This window comes from Heterodontus francisci, chromosome 20, assembly GCF_036365525.1.
Source record: "Heterodontus francisci isolate sHetFra1 chromosome 20, sHetFra1.hap1, whole genome shotgun sequence".
NCBI lineage: Eukaryota > Metazoa > Chordata > Chondrichthyes > Heterodontiformes > Heterodontidae > Heterodontus > Heterodontus francisci.
Window position 1 is genome coordinate 26,889,343 of NC_090390.1, and position 15,731 is coordinate 26,905,073.

The 15,731-nt window shown below is 42.5% G+C and overlaps 1 protein-coding gene across 1 annotated transcript in view; it reads right to left on the minus strand.

Moving 5' to 3' along the window:
- tfam (transcription factor A, mitochondrial) overlaps window positions 1–15,348 on the minus strand; it is a 37,997-nt gene extending 22,649 nt beyond the window's left edge. Inside the window, exons 1-4 of the mRNA XM_068052482.1 lie at window positions 15,195–15,348; window positions 12,148–12,281; window positions 7,814–7,884; window positions 7,447–7,596 (exon numbers count right to left, since the gene is read on the minus strand). Of these exons, the coding sequence (XP_067908583.1) occupies window positions 7,447–7,596; window positions 7,814–7,884; window positions 12,148–12,281; window positions 15,195–15,274 (435 nt within the window). The 5' untranslated portion in view covers window positions 15,275–15,348. The remainder of the gene's footprint in view (window positions 1–7,446; window positions 7,597–7,813; window positions 7,885–12,147; window positions 12,282–15,194) is intronic.
- Window positions 15,349–15,731: the final 383 nt, after the last annotated feature.

Sequence of the window (15,731 nt, forward strand, 5' to 3'; positions counted from 1 at the left end):
GAAATGTGACATTCCTTCATATAGATCAAAACTGGACACACTTTCTTTTCTATGATGGTAAGCACCCAACTGGGAGCACATAATTACGTGCTGTAGCCGTCAAAGTGAACAGAGGTGTGAAGTACACATTTTAACTGCTACACTATTAACGGGCGTCTGGCTGCACTTCTGCACATGGCCAGTTTTCCCTCAAATGTACTTGAAGTAATGAACAAAACTTCCAGATTAAGTTCAAAGGCAAAATACTGCAGATTTTGGAAATCTGACATAAAAAGAGAAAATGCTAAAAATACTCAGCAGGTCTGGCAGCATCTGTGGAGAGAGAAACAGAGTTAATGTTTCTGGTCTGTTACCTTTCATCAGAACTGAGAAAAGTTAGAAAGGTTTTGAGCAAGTGAAAGAGGGAGGATGGGAAGAAGAACAAAAAGGAAGGTCTGTGATAGGGTGGAAGGTAGGAGAGATTGTAGAAAGAAACAAGAGGAAAAACCAAACCAGCAAAAAAAGGAAACAAATGGGGGCAGAGGTTATGATCCAAAATTGTTGTACTCATTGTTGAGTCCAGAAGGCTGTAAAGTGCCCAGTCAAAAGATGAGGTGCTGTTCCTTGAGCTTGTGTTGAGCTTCATTGGAACACTGCAGCAGGCCAAGGACAGAAAGGTCAGAGTGGTGGCAGCAAGGTAGAAAATTAAAGTGACAGGCGACTGGAAGCTTGGGATCATGCTTGTGGACTGAATGGAGGTGTTCCACAAAGCAGCCACCCAGTCTGCATTTGGACTCCCCAAGTAGGGACCACTGCATTGTAAGCAGTGAACACAGTATAGTAAATTGAAAGAAGTACAAGTAAATTGCTGTTTCACCAGGAAGGTATGTTTGGGGCCTTGGACATTTAGAAGGGAAAGGGAGGCAGGTGTTGCACCTCCTGCGCTTGCATGGAAAGGTGCCGTTGGAAAGGGAGGGGGTGTTGGGGGGAAACTGACAAGTGGACCAGAGTGCCACGGACGGAACATTCCCTTCGGAATGCTGAAAGGGGAGAAGAGATGATGTGTTTGGTGGTAGCATCACGCTGGAGGTGGCAGAAATGGCGGAGGATGATTCATTGAATATGGAGGCTGGTGGGTTGGAAAGTTATGACAAGGGAAATCCTATCATGGTTCTGGGAGGGAAGGGGTGAGAGAAGTGTGTGAAATAGAACTGACATAGTTGAGGGCCTTGTCAACCATGGCGGGGGGAATTCTCGGTTGAGGAAAAAGACATATCGGGAGCGCTAGTATGGAAGGTTTCATCATCTGAACAGATGCGATGGAGATGGAGAAACTTGGAGAATGGTATAGAGTCCTTACCAGAAAGGTGTGGGGGGGGGGGTGCTGTGAGGAAATGTAGTCGAGGTAGGGCAAGGAGGCAGAGTGGAATGTGACAGGGCAGAGAGAAACATTGGACAGTACAATGTAGTTGGTATCAAGATATTACAGGACAAAAATAAACAGCAATAAGGGCCACCAATTGGATACAAAGCTCAATGGATTGGTCAAAGGGGCACAAAAGGGAAAAACACAAGGCCAACAGAACTGACAACAAAGGGTACATAAAGATAACGAAGGAAGCAAAGCGTACATTGGAGAAAATATGACTCAAATTAAATACCTTATATCCTAAATTGCGGTCCTCATTTAGGAAGAAAATATTTCCTTTGGTTAAAACAATGTCTGTAATCTAACTTACAAGGAAATTAGGCTTCTTTCTCTCAGATAACAAGGTCAAAATTGTCAAACCTAACCCCCAATACTGGGCAGCGAGAGTAGGTATCAGTGATGATTGGGATTCAGACTGGTCTCTCTTTAACTGGCAAACCAGTGCTACAGACCTTTCCATAACAGTTACTTTCAACAAAACCTCCTGTTAACATAGATGCAACCAATATACCAGTCTGTACTGTACTAGTACTTCAAATCACACATGGTCTAAAAGATAGTTATCCAACACCTACATTTTTGGCAATGAATATCAAATCTTACTGTGCATAGGTCAAACTTCAAGGCTCTGTAACAACAATGCACTCTCAGATTTTATTGCTTGAAGTGGTTTATATCCAATTAACACAGGATTTTGTAAAGAGCAAATAATTCAGCAAACTAACTGGAAAAATGCCAGGCATCATTTCGAACTGAATATTACATATGTCAACATTACTGGGCTGATAATTACTTCGCACATGAAAACATTTTAAAATAAATCTGGTACATTGCTGCCAATGTGAGATTCTGAAAAAATTAATGAAGACTCACTTACATGAACAGCAGTGTACAAGACAGGACATGACATAATTACTCTCAAATTTCAATTGCATTTTCAACACAAACAGCACAAATATTTTATTGAAAAATATACAGCATTTCATGGTCCATCAGTTTACAATGATGATTTACTACTTCTCAAGGGTGCTTTATGGTCTCTTCAGAATACACTGCTGATTTCATTACTCCAAGGCGTGTGTAGATGGTCTTTCAGCATATATTTGATTTAGAACTCCCCAAGCAACTTATGGCCACAGTGCGCATTGCTGATTTAATGCCTACAGTGGAGTAATTTAATGTCCTCCCCTAGAGTGCTTTATGGTCTATCAGACAGATTGGTGATTCTGTACTGCCTAGAGTATTTTATAGCCCAGGAGGATACATTACATAGAAAATACAACACAGAAACAGGCCATTCAGCTCAACTATTGTGTTAAAGTTTAGACTCCATATGAGTCTCCTTCCATTCCATCTGCTTTATCTCAGCCTTTCAACATATCTTTCTATTCCCATTTCTCTCATGTACTCTTCCAATGTCCTTTTGAAAGCATCCAAGTTATTTGCCTCAACCACTTCTACATTCTGACCACTCTCTGAGAATGAAGACATTTCTCCTTATTTCTCTATTGGATTTATTAGCATCCATCTTGCATTGATGGCCCTTAGTACTCGATTATCCCACAAGTGGAAACATTCTATCCATCTACCCTGCCCAAGCCATTCATAATTTTACAGACCTCTATCAGGTCTCCTCCACGTTTTCTCTCTTTTAAAGAGAAAAGGCACCAGCCTGTTCAATCTTTTCTGATAGTGGAAATCTCTCAGTTCCAGTACCATCATCATAAAGCTTTTGAACTTTCGCCAGTCCTTCTATGTCCTTTTGTCAGTAGATACCAGAAATGTGTACAGTACTCCAAGTGTGGTCTAACCACACAAGAACTGTGCATAGTAGAGATTGATGTCGTACTCCCAGAGGATTTTGTTAGGGTCTGAAGTTCTGTTAATGGATGATCTGGTAGTTCAAGATAATAGGGTGAACAGTGTTGGGTGTTAATTAGTTAATAGCATTCAAATGTGTATGTATAAAGAAGAGCCAACCAGCACTGGCTGTGGGTTGTTAGGAATGGAGAAGTAAGTTCTGTGGCAAGCAATAAACAGTCTCTATCTACCTAAGCTTCTTGGTCTCAGTGTCTTCTTCACAATCAGGCTTGGAAGTTCTATAACATTGGTAGCAGAGAATGGTTGCCTGAAAGTGAAGATTGGAGACTAAGATTTGTTTTCAGACAGGAGAAGGATTTAGCTGGAGTTTCTTTTTTGAAGAAAGATGACTGAAACCAGGTGTTATGGTGTCGGGATATGATTTTCCACCGCTGGTTTCGTGAAGCCAAACCTTACGATCAATGGAAGAATGAAGTTGCTATATGGACACAGGTTACATCCTTACCAAAAAGGAAACAAGGAATAGCCCTTGCATTCTCACTTCCTGCCAGAAACAAGATCAGGGGCAAAGTATTCTTGGAGCTAGAGGCCCATTATTTGGACAATCTCAAATTTTATCCATAAATTTCAAATGAAAGATGACTTATTGAGTGCCTATGAGGCATGGTCAGACTTTGATAAATTTAGAAAAATGGATAATTCTTCCACAGAAGAATATATTATGGAATTTAACTGCTATATGCAAGGTTGCAGTGATTCTACTTGGAAATTCCTAGATCAGTACTTGCCTTCAAATTGTTGGATTGTGCTAGGATATCGAACCTGGATAGGCTCTTGGTATTAACCAGAGTTAGATTCAAAGAAAGAGATACTCTTTTTAATCAGATGTCTGGCGCCCTGAAAAATCTTTTGGGAAAACATTCCTTTCCGACTGCTTTCATACCGCTGAAGAGCTTTTCTGCGCTGACAGCGAAGGTGGTGGATACAATGCTGACAGCATTTCAAAGCCGTTCAAATATGGGGCCCAAATGTCAGTGCAAAAGGAGAATCACACACAAAATGAATGAGGAGTGACCCTTTTGGCAGCTATAACAAATGGCAAGAATTGGACAATTATGACAAAAGGATGAACCCCAGGAATAACCAAGGTGTAGTCAACAGGTACTTCGAGTCACTGGAAATATCACTATGCATTGCATTGTCCAAAAGGAATAACTGGGTTTTTGAGATGACACATGACGTGGAAGGTTGGGAAGGAGAGGATGACGCTACTGATCAATGAGAAGGAACTGTAGTGGTCACGAGAAGCTTCAGTCCAGTAATGAGTGGCCTAGTTGCAGATTCATTCAATTGTGCAGAACTAAAGAGCGGGTGTATGTCCACTGTATGTGGAGTGGACTGGCTAAAGTGTTACATGGATTCTTTAAGTAAGGAAGACCGAAGTCAAATAATATGACAGTTCCACCTGTTTCAAGTTTGGGGATGACAACACGTTGAAATCACTAAAAAGAGTGGTAATTCAGTGTAAAATAGCAAAGGTAAACCACTTTATTAGTACAGATGTAGTATTCAGTGAAATACCTTTGCTGTTAAGTAAACTGTCTATGAAAAAGGCTCGGATGAAATTGGATATGGAACACGATAAGGTGATTGTCTTTGGGAAATCTGTAGCTTTGCGGTTTACACAGTTGAGACATTATTGTATTCTTTTAGCGAGACTGAACATCTCTCAGTAGGATGTTAAAGAAGTATTAATGGCATCCGGGGGTAGGGATTTAAAGGAAAAAAGGCAAATTATTTCAATACTACATCGATAGTTTGCACATGCATCTTGTCATAGATTGAAAATTCTGTTAAAAGATGCAGGGTTAATAGATGACTACACTAAACTTAGCAAAGATATCAGTGAAAAATGTGAATACTGTAAAAAATACAGGAGGACATCAATGCAACTCATAGTGAGTCTCCTATTAGCAAGAGACTTTAATGAAACTGTAGCGATAGACTTGAAGGTATGGGATAAAGACAAAAACATTTTTCTTCTACACTTTATAGACACAGTGACTAGATTCAGTCTGTTAACAGTAATTTATAGTAAAGAAAAAAAATAATGGTGGACAAGATAATGGAAAGGTGGATAGGCACAGGCCTGGGAGCACCGGCTAGATTTATAACTGACAATGGAGGAGAATTTGTCAATGATGAGTTCAGGAATATGTGTGAAATATGAATATTGTAGCAATGCACACGGCAGCAGAAAGTGCTTTTAGTAATGGGATTTCTGAGAGAAATCATACCGTGATTGACGAAATGCTCCGAAAAATTTTAGCAGACCAGCCAAATTGTAAATTCACTACTGCTCTGATGTGGGCAGTACATGCAAAAAACATGCTTGGGGGCTACAGCCCCCATCAATTAGTTTATGGCAGGAATCCGAAAATACCTTCAGTAATGTGGGATTAGCCCGGCTTTAGAGGAGACTACAATTAGTTCAATTATTGTGGAATGTTTGAATGCCACGCATACAGGGAGAAGAGCATTTATTAAGGCGGAGGTTTCAGAAAAAAAATCAGGAGCGCTTTGAGGTATTGGATCAGGCCATCAGAAAAGAATTTTGATACTGGGGATATGGTGTATTATAAAAGAAAAGGGCAGAAAGAATGGAGGGGCCCAGGAAAAGTTATAGGCACTGATGGCAAAACAGTGATTTTGCAACATGGCAACCAAACCGTTAGAATACATTCCTCATGGCTTATTGGCACTGATCATACACTGACAGAATCGGAACAAATGATGGACACTGATGATGCATCATGTACTTCGCATGCACATATGTCTGACTTTTGCGAGCAACAGATTGTGGCAGATAATGGGCTGACTGAGAGTGGACCAAGTTATTGTGACGATCCAGATAAGGCCTTTTATCCCAAAGGTTAACTACCGAAAGTTGGGATTAGAGCGACATATATGCCAGAAGGGACTAGTAAATGGAGGGAAGCCACCATTCTAGGAAGGGCAGGAAAGGCCACAGGGAAATACAAACATTGGTTGAATGTGCAAGACAAGGAACAGGATATCAGACCAAAGGTTTGGCAGAAGGAAGTGAAAATGTGGAAGGCCAGAAAAAGGAGGCCAGAAAAAGGAGTGCAAGTTCAGACAGTGGGCCTGAAATCATCATAATCCAAGGAAAAGGTCACGAATTTGTGAAAGGAAGTCTGGTTGTAGGAGGGACAGGTCAAGTAGTAGCAGTCCAGAAAGGGATAGGAACTCTAGTAGGGGATGTGGTTTCACTAGAGCAAGGAAGAGAGCAGGCGAGGAGCGCCACAGGAAGTAGCAGCCCTTACGATAGAGAAGCTCTAGAGGCTACTAACAAGTTAGATGGTAAGTTGGTAAAGGATGCTAAGCAAAAACAGCTTGACAGTTGGAGAGAGTTTGGCGTATACACGGAGGTGCCAGATAGAGGACAACCAGCATTGTCCCATAGATGGATCTGTACAGAGAAAGTACTTCCCAATGGTACATATGAAGCGAAGGCCAGACTTGTAGCTCGGGGATTTGAGGAACAACTAGGCAACTAAAACATTACAGTGGACTCCCCAACTGCAGGAAAAGCAAGTTTGAGGATTTTCCTAGCCCTTTTAGCGACACACTCATGGGAATGCAAGTCCACTGACATCAAAGCAGCATTTTTGCAAGGGGAGAAATTTCAAAGGGAAGTATTTTTAAAGCCACCAAAAGAAGCTGGAGATATAGAAGGGAAATTATGGAAGCTAAACAAGTGTGTTTATGGGCTAAATGACGCATCAGGGCTGTGGTATTTTTCAGTTAGGCCCGGCCTAAGGATTAGAGGGGACAGGAGGAATGATTTTTCTGTATCTTACATTATTTTTTGTTTTCTTTTTCTTATATATGTGTAGTTAATTTAAAGAAAAAAGGGGGAATCTGTTCGGGTCTGAAGTTCTGTTAATGGATGATAAATATCTGGTAGTTCAAGATAATAGGGTGAACAGATGTTGGGTGTGAATTAGTTAATGGTATTCAAATGTGCATATATAAAGAAGAGCCAGCCAGCACTGGCTGGGGGTTGTTAGGAGTGGATAAGTAAGCAATGAACTGTCTCTACCTAAGCTTCCTGGTCTCAGTGTCTTCACAATCAGGCTTGGAAGTTCTATAATACTTGATGGTCGAGCAAGATAAATTGCTGATGTAGTACTTACTCGTTTTTTCCTCATTGTTCTCCGTTTGGCCAGTTTTTGTCTCTTTTCTTCTTTTAAACTGGCTAGTTGAGCTGGAGTGAGTTTAGCTTTGAAGGCTGCCAGTTGCACTTTATACTTCAATTTTTCATCATTTGCTGCAATTTCATATGGCTGGAAGGAAGACAGTTATGTTCTCAGTTATTCCAAAACACGTTCAGGTAAGCAAATACAAACAGCCCTTTTGATAATGAGCTAAAAAAAACTCAGCACTGAGTGGGAAGGTCCTTTTTACAATGATTACAAATTTCAGATATGTGTTGCTTTTGGGCCATTTTACAAGATCTAGTTCTTGCCAATAGCTCCTGAGCACCAAACGGAAAGTACCTACTTGTTTCTGATCCGGTGTTAACTGTCTCCATGCCTGAGCAATCCACTTGGTCTTTTCTGCCACCTTTACATCTGCAAAGTGGTAATATCCATTATACAAGGTGAAAAAAAAATTGACTTCATGGTATTGGCTAATAATCACTAGGCAATCTGAAAATCCAAAAACTTGGAGCTTCCTCCATGAGTGCAAGCTGAAAGTTATGGAAATGCACCCATTTTGCTGATGTCAAGTTAAGCCCGAGTACCCACCCAATTCCATTAATATAAGCCCAAATATAAACTGCGCAGAAATCAGCTTAAACTATTGGAGCCCAAGGAGCACCAAAGTCATACCACTCATTTCTTCCTTAAGTATGAAAATTTAAGTTTAGGAAACCGCAATCGGGAAGCTTTCAAATTTTAACATGCCATAAAAATCAATTCCACGAAACCTGCAATTAAAAGACCAGAAAATGACTCTTTCCTGCTGTACATTGACATCTGGTCACATGGTTAACAAAAAGAATATCCTTGTATTTGACAGTCAGAGGTTTGGCCGGTTTTGTGGGCAAAGGTTTGTTTCGACTGAGATCTTGATGGATGGGCGTAAAAAATCATGCAGACTTGGGCATAACTCATTTACACCCAAAGTTTGAGAAATTTTAAGCTCCATAATTGCTTTGCATCCCAGTTACCCATCTCTCTGGATACAAATTCGCAGGAAACTCCACGTCAAAATGTTATTCTTTAAAGTTCTTAAATGCAGATTTCCATTGACTGTGCCTACGTCACTAAAATGTCAAAATGCATTTCTTAGACCTGGTTACAACAATGTAAATAAACCAGTGAGGGGTGACATCTTAGCCACCTACCTGTGAAAAAACATCGAGAAACTTTTGCTCAGGAGGGAGAGATGTTCAATTATTCTTTTGGGCCTCCTTATCTCGAGAGACAATGGATACGCGCCTGGAGGTGGTCAGTAGTTTGTGAAGCAGCGCCTGGAGTGGCTATAAAGGCCAATTCTGGAGTGACAGGCTCTTCCACAGGTGCTGCAGAGAAATTTGTTTGTCGGGGCTGTTGCACAGTTGGCTCTCCCCTTGCGCCTCTGTCTTTTTTCCTGCCAACTACTAAGTCTCTTCGACTCGCCACAATTTAGCCCTGTCTTTATGGCTGCCCGCCAGCTCTGGCGAATGCTGGCAACTGACTCCCACGACTTGTGATCAATGTCACACGATTTCATGTCGCGTTTGCAGACGTCTTTATAGCGGAGACATGGACGGCTGGTGGGTCTGATACCAGTGGCGAGCTCGCTGTACAATGTGTCTTTGGGGATTCTGCCATCTTCCATGCGGCTCACATGGCCAAGCCATCTCAAGCGCCGCTGACTTAGTAGTGTGTATAAGCTGGGGGTGTTGGCCGCTTCAAGGACTTCTGTGTTGGAGATATAGTCCTGCCACCTGATGCCAAGTATTCTCCGAAGGCAGCGAAGATGGAATGAATTGAACGTTCAATTATATATACTCAATATCCACTGCATTTCACAAATGCCTGGACAAGTGAGTGAATCGTAGTCATGTGAGAGCTAGATTCTCAGCTGTTCTTAGAATGCAGCTATCATTTAACCTAACAATCCACTGACAGGAAAAATTCCATCAGTCTGATGGCTTGTGATTCAATATAATTTATAATATGGGGAGCAGGCAGGAAAGTGGAGTTCAGGCAGCAGATCAGCCATGATTGTGTTGAATGGCAGAACAGGCTCGAGAGTCCTTATGATCTACTCCTATTTCTTATCTACCTATTTATGCATGTCTGTAGGTTTCACTAAATGCCACTGCAGGACTATATACAAACTTAATTAAAGGCACAATCCTCCTGGATGGAGAGGGTTGTCTGAGAAGAGAATGGGCATGTATTCTCGAAGTTTAGAAGAATGAGAGATGATCTCATTGAGACATATAAAATTCTTGGCGGGTTTGACGGATTAGATACGGAGAGTGTGTTTTTCCTGACTCGAGAGTCTTGAACTTGGATCACAGTCTCAGGATAAAAGGTCAGCCATTTAGGACTGAGATGAGGAGAAATTTCTTCAGTCAGAGGGTTGTGAATCTTTGGAATTCTCTATCCCAGAGGATTGTAGGTGCTTAGCTGAGTTTATTCAAGACTGAGATTGATAGATTTTTTTGGCCACCAAGGGACTCGAGGGTTATGGGGATAGGACAGGAAAGTGGAGTCGAGGTAGATCAGCCATGATTTTATTGAAAGATGGAGCAGGCTCAATGGGCCGGTATGGCCTACTCCTGCTCCTGCTTTACTCCAGAAATACACACAACTCCAGTTCACGTTACCCTGATTTTCTGGTGTAAAATCCTTCTCCAACACAAAGGTCAATGGAGATGATTCATCTGTGGAATTAACTGAGCAGGAATAGAAAGGCACAGTTGGGTGAAGAAACTGCAGGTAAATGAACAGGAGACTGTGTTAGGGTTAAACTTGGAAACAGCTCAATCAATAATATTGAGAGCTGAATGTACTTTTATATAGTATATAGCATGTTCAATAATAGCCTTACTTTAATCAAGAGCAGTGCAATTTTTCCTTGATCTCTTCATTCTCTCTTCCTCCCCCATTCCCCATTCCATTTTTCTCTCTCATGGCATTTGCAATAAGCTAAAACCAAAGAGGCCCTCCAATTCAGAACTATCTACCATCTGATCCCCCCCCACCCCACCCAACTCCCATCTACATAATGCCATGGCCAAAAGAAGATTGCAGGTTTGTGCTGATTGGACTGCCAATGCTAATTGACTTAAAAGCAGATTGCCTGCTGCAGGCCACACTGTCTGTCAAGGTGGGCACAACACATTTAAGTGGGGGGGGGGGGGGAGGGAATAATTAATTAATGTTGTGATATAATTAAATTTCGCTAGATCAGAATGGAAGGAAAGTTGCTGGTTTTATTGTGGCTAATCTGTATCTCTCACATCAGGATCAGCCAATCATAAAAGAGCCCTAAGTAACTCCTAAAATGCTCATTTGCCCGCCTGTCCTAAAGAAATCCAGTGCAGCACCAATACACAAAAATTATAATTAACAGAAGAAAGAGGAAGGCTTGTATTTATATAGCACCTTTCACAACCTCAGGACCACCCAAAGCACTTTACAGTCACAAATACTTTTGAAGTGTAGGCACTGTCATAAGCTAGGGAAATGCAGCAGCTAATTAACATACAGCACGGTGCCACAAGCATCAGTGAGGTAATGATCAGATAAACAGGTTTTTTTTTTGTAGAAGTGATGTTGACAGAGATAAATATAGTCAGGACACAACGTCTAAAACCAAAACATAAAAATAGAGAGCTACAACCAAGTCTCCATACTTTTCAATACTGCTTGCAAGAGGATTCACAGCCAGACACTGAAAGAAATTCTTCAGCCAATAAAACAGTAACAGACATAACAGAAGCAAAATACTGCAGTTGCTGGAAATCTGAAATAAAAACCAAGTGTTGGAAATACTCAGCAGGTTAGGCAGCATCTGTGGAGAGAAGCAGAATTAACGTTTCAGGTCTATGACCTTTCATCAGAACTGGCAAAGGTTGGAAATGTAATAGGTTTTAAGCAAGTGGGGAGGGAGGGGGGGGGGGAGGGGGGGTGGTTGGTGTTTGGGGGAAGATGTGATAGGGCAGAGGGCAGGAGAGATTAAATGACATATGCCAAGGGGAAAAGGCAAAGTGAGTGTAATGTTAGTGTTGAAGGACAAAGCATTAATCCAGAGACAGTGTTAATGGCAGAATAATCAGCAGCTCTGTCCAAAAGCACACGAAAAACCAAGTTTAAGGCAGGCACATGGTTAAAAATAAAAAATGTTTAAATATATAATTTTAAAAAGAGCCAGTCATGCTCTGAAATTGTTGAACTCAATGTTGAGTCCGGAAGGCTGCAGAGTGCCTTATCGAAAGATGGGTGCTGCTCCTCGATCTTGCATTGATGTTCACTGGAACGCTGCAGCAGGCCAAGGACAGAAATGTGGGCATATGAGCAGGGTGGCGAGTTGAAATAGCAAGCAACCGGAAGCTCGGAAACATGCTTTTGGACTGAATGAAGGTGTTCCGCAAAATCTCTCCTGCCCTCTGCCCTATCAAACACCTTCCCTTTTGTTCTCTTCCCTACACCCCCACCCTTCACTTGCTTAAAACCCAATACATTTCTAACCTTGGCCAGTTCTGATGATAGGCCACAGACCTGAAACGTTAACTCTGCTTCTCTCTCTACAGAAACTGTTACAGACACAGTCTCAAGCCTGAAGTGTACCTTTATTACCAACATGATTTTGGTTTAGAAATTTTTTCTTACCTGGATTTTGTTTAAATAAAATCTGATGCTGTTCCACCACATAGCGCAGGTAAGCATTGAGTGGCCGCTTCGGAGGGGTGAAGGGGGAATTATCCAATGACAATCTTCTTAAAGCTGAGCACACACTGCTGCAACTGTATCAGATAAAGAAATATTCCTGTTATGATTCTCTATTAAATGCAAAAACAAAACAAAACATTTAAGATGGAAAAAGTGTATTTTCACTCAACATTAGTGATAAATCTCTGTTAGTCGTAACTATGATATGGGCCATTCAGAAAAGAAGTTTCAGTGGCTGCAATGGGGTGCAAAGAAAATCAGTCCATTGAACACAACCTAAAACCAAGAGCGAGAGAAAGACGTTACAAGTGATTTGTAAAGTGGTTGCCAGGAGAGATTGAAAAACAATGAATGAAGCAGGAAGCAGGACAAATAAATTGAGCTAAACCTTCTGTCTCATAAGTATTGAGACCAAGATATTTGGCTAATCTTAGCTTGGAATCCATTTGCCTGGATGAGTGCAGCGCCAACACTCAAGAAGCTCAACACCATCCAGGACAATGCAGCCTGCTTGATCAGCATCACAACCACGATTCACTCCCTCCACCACCGAAGCGCAGTGGCAACGGTGTGTACCATCTATAAGATGCATTGCAACAACCTGCACAGAAAAACTAACGACCTCTACCATGTACAAGGACAAGTGCATGGGAACACCATCACCTCCAAGTCACATCCCACCCAGGCTTGCAAATATATCGCCATTTCTTCGTCGTCACTGGGACAAAATCCTGCAACTGCATGGGAGTACCTTCACCAACCAGACTGCAGCGGCTCAAGGAGGCGACTCACCATCACCTTTAAGAGCAATTAGAGATAGGCAATAACTGCTGGCCTTGCCAGCTACACCCATATCCAAAAAATAAATAAATTTAAAAAAATGTAAAACTTTAGTACGGGAGTGTAGGGGTTACGCTGTTGGATTAGTAGTGCAGAAAATTTGACTTCAAACGCCACCATGAATTCAGTTTTAAAAATCTGGAAATTTAAACTATTTTTCTTATGAGGAGTTACCAGACTAGCCTCTACCGTAATTACACATTCACTTACTTGCCTGTTGAGTTATTGTTTGCTAACTTTGGTTGGCAATTAAAGCCAAACCAAAAAGAAATCTCAGACAGTCTGCTACTCACCAAAGATACAAGGAGGATCCAGTGGAAGGACTGGATAGAACTGGTAATCAAAACATATCGAAAGAAAGGTTTTCTATTTATTGTCTTAGGCATGTTATTAAAATGTACATAGATACTGGAGCAAGTGTGAACGCTCAAGCATGTAAGGACCAAGGGTTCATTAATGACAATCAAACAAAAATACATGCAGGTTATTAACAGGTGTAAACTTTAATATCAGGCATACGAACGTACAATTTAGGAGTAGGCCATTCGGCCCCTCGAGCCTGCTCCACCATTCAATAAGATCATGGCTGATCTGATTGTAACCTCAACTCCACATTTCCCACTGACCCCTGATAAGCAGGGGCTGAAAGGTTATCAAGTATCTATCTACCTCTGCCTTAAAAATATTCAAAGACTCTGCTTCCACTGCATTTTGAGGAAGAGAGTTCGAAAAACTCACGATCCAGAGAAAAGAAATTCCCATGTCTTAAATGGAAAACCCCTTATTTTTAAATATCAACCCTTAGTTCTAGATTCTCCCACAAGGGGAAACATCCTTTCCATATCCAACCTGTCAAGACCCCTCAGGAACTTGCGTTTCGATCAAGTCGCCTCTTAATCTTCTAAACTCCAGTGAATACAAGCCTTGCCTGTCCAATCTTTCCTCGCACGACAACCCGCCCATTCCAGATATTAGTCTCGTAAACCTTCTCTGAACTGCTTCCAATGCATTTACATCCTTCCTTAAATGAGACCAATACTGTACACAGTATTCCAGATATGGTCTCTCTGTCGCACCACACATGTGCCAGGCAAAGACCATCCCCAACAAGAGATAATTTAACCATCTCCCCTTGACATTCAATGACATTACCATCACTGAATCCCCCACTATCAACATCCTAGGGGCTACCATTGACAAGAAACTGAACTGGAGTACCCATATAAATACCGTGGCTACAAGAGCAGGTCAGAGGCTAGGAATCCTGCGGCGAGTAACTCACCTCCTGACTCCCCAAAGCCTGTCCACCATCTACAAGGCACAAGTCAGGAGTGTGATGGAACACTCAAGAAGGTCGACACCATCCAGGACAAAGCAACCCGCTTGATTGTTTGTAGATGGGGTGCCATTCACTCCCTCCACCTCCAACGCAGTGGCAGCAGTGTGTACCATCTACAAGATGCACTGCAGCAACGCACCAAGGCTTCTTAGACAGCACCTTCCAAACCCGTCTTGGGGGGCAGGGGGGGGTGGGAAAGAGGGTCACGTCTTGGGGGGGGGGGGGGGTGGAAAGAGGGTCACGTCTTGGGGGGGAGGAGAGCGTCACGTCTTGGGGGGGGAGGAGAGCGTCACGTCTTGGGGGGGAGGAGAGCGTCACGTCTTGGGGGGGGGGAGGAGAGCGTCACGTCTTGGGGGGGAGAAGGAGAGGGTCACGACTTGGGGAGGCGGCGTGGAACAAGGTTCTGTCTTTTGGCAAGGGGGTGAGGGGTTTGGCGTGTGGGGGTGTGGGGGAAGAGAAGGTTATGTCTTTGGGTGCGGGGAAGAAGAAAAGACGAAGTTTCGGAGTAAACAGAATATGCGGATATTCTGAGCGGTCGAGTGAACATGAGGAAGGAGAGGTTGAAGATGTGGGTGTAGGCCAGCAGACCCCTCTGCATTCAGTTTCCCTCAGCTGGCTCATTGACAGGAGGTTACAATAGTAACAGACACGGCAATGTAACATTTGTTGCTCCCGGTTACAATGTTGCTATAAATGGAACCCGAGCCGCAAGCGCGCGCTCTACTCGGAACAATGGACTCCGGGCTCGGGCCCCGCGCACGCGGTGTTCACTGCAAAGCACTTCTCCCCCGGGGCTCACCGCCCTCACCTCAGAGCCCAGGGGCAGCTGAGCAGCCCTCCAAGTCTTCTACCAAGCAAGGCAGCACTCAGAGACATGATGGTCGCCATTCCGTTACTCGCTGCCACTTCAGCTCTTGTAGCTGGTTCGCCGTGTCCGCCGAGGGATTCTGGGACGAGGTCACAGTTGGCAGCAGAACATTGACTGGGTGGAAGACAGCTAGTAGGAGTTCCCTCTGCCTGAGAGGCAAATTTTAAAAAAACACATCGAACCTCTTTTCTACAGCTACTGGAACATTTTTGAGAGCTTTAACCTACAATAGCAGAATCTTTTCGCCCCTTCCCCTTCATGCATGATTTTTAACATCATTATTTCTTTGAAAATTGCAGGAACATGTTCTGCAGCAAACGTTGCAATCATTTATATCCCCCCAAAGTTTTATTAATTGTTCGCTTTGGCTCTGTATAGTTATCTAATCTAATTTTATTCCATTAGCTTTGAACCATTTTTAAAGCAGGAAAACATATGATATTAGAGGCGTGTTTTGTTTACAGGAAAGAACGGGTG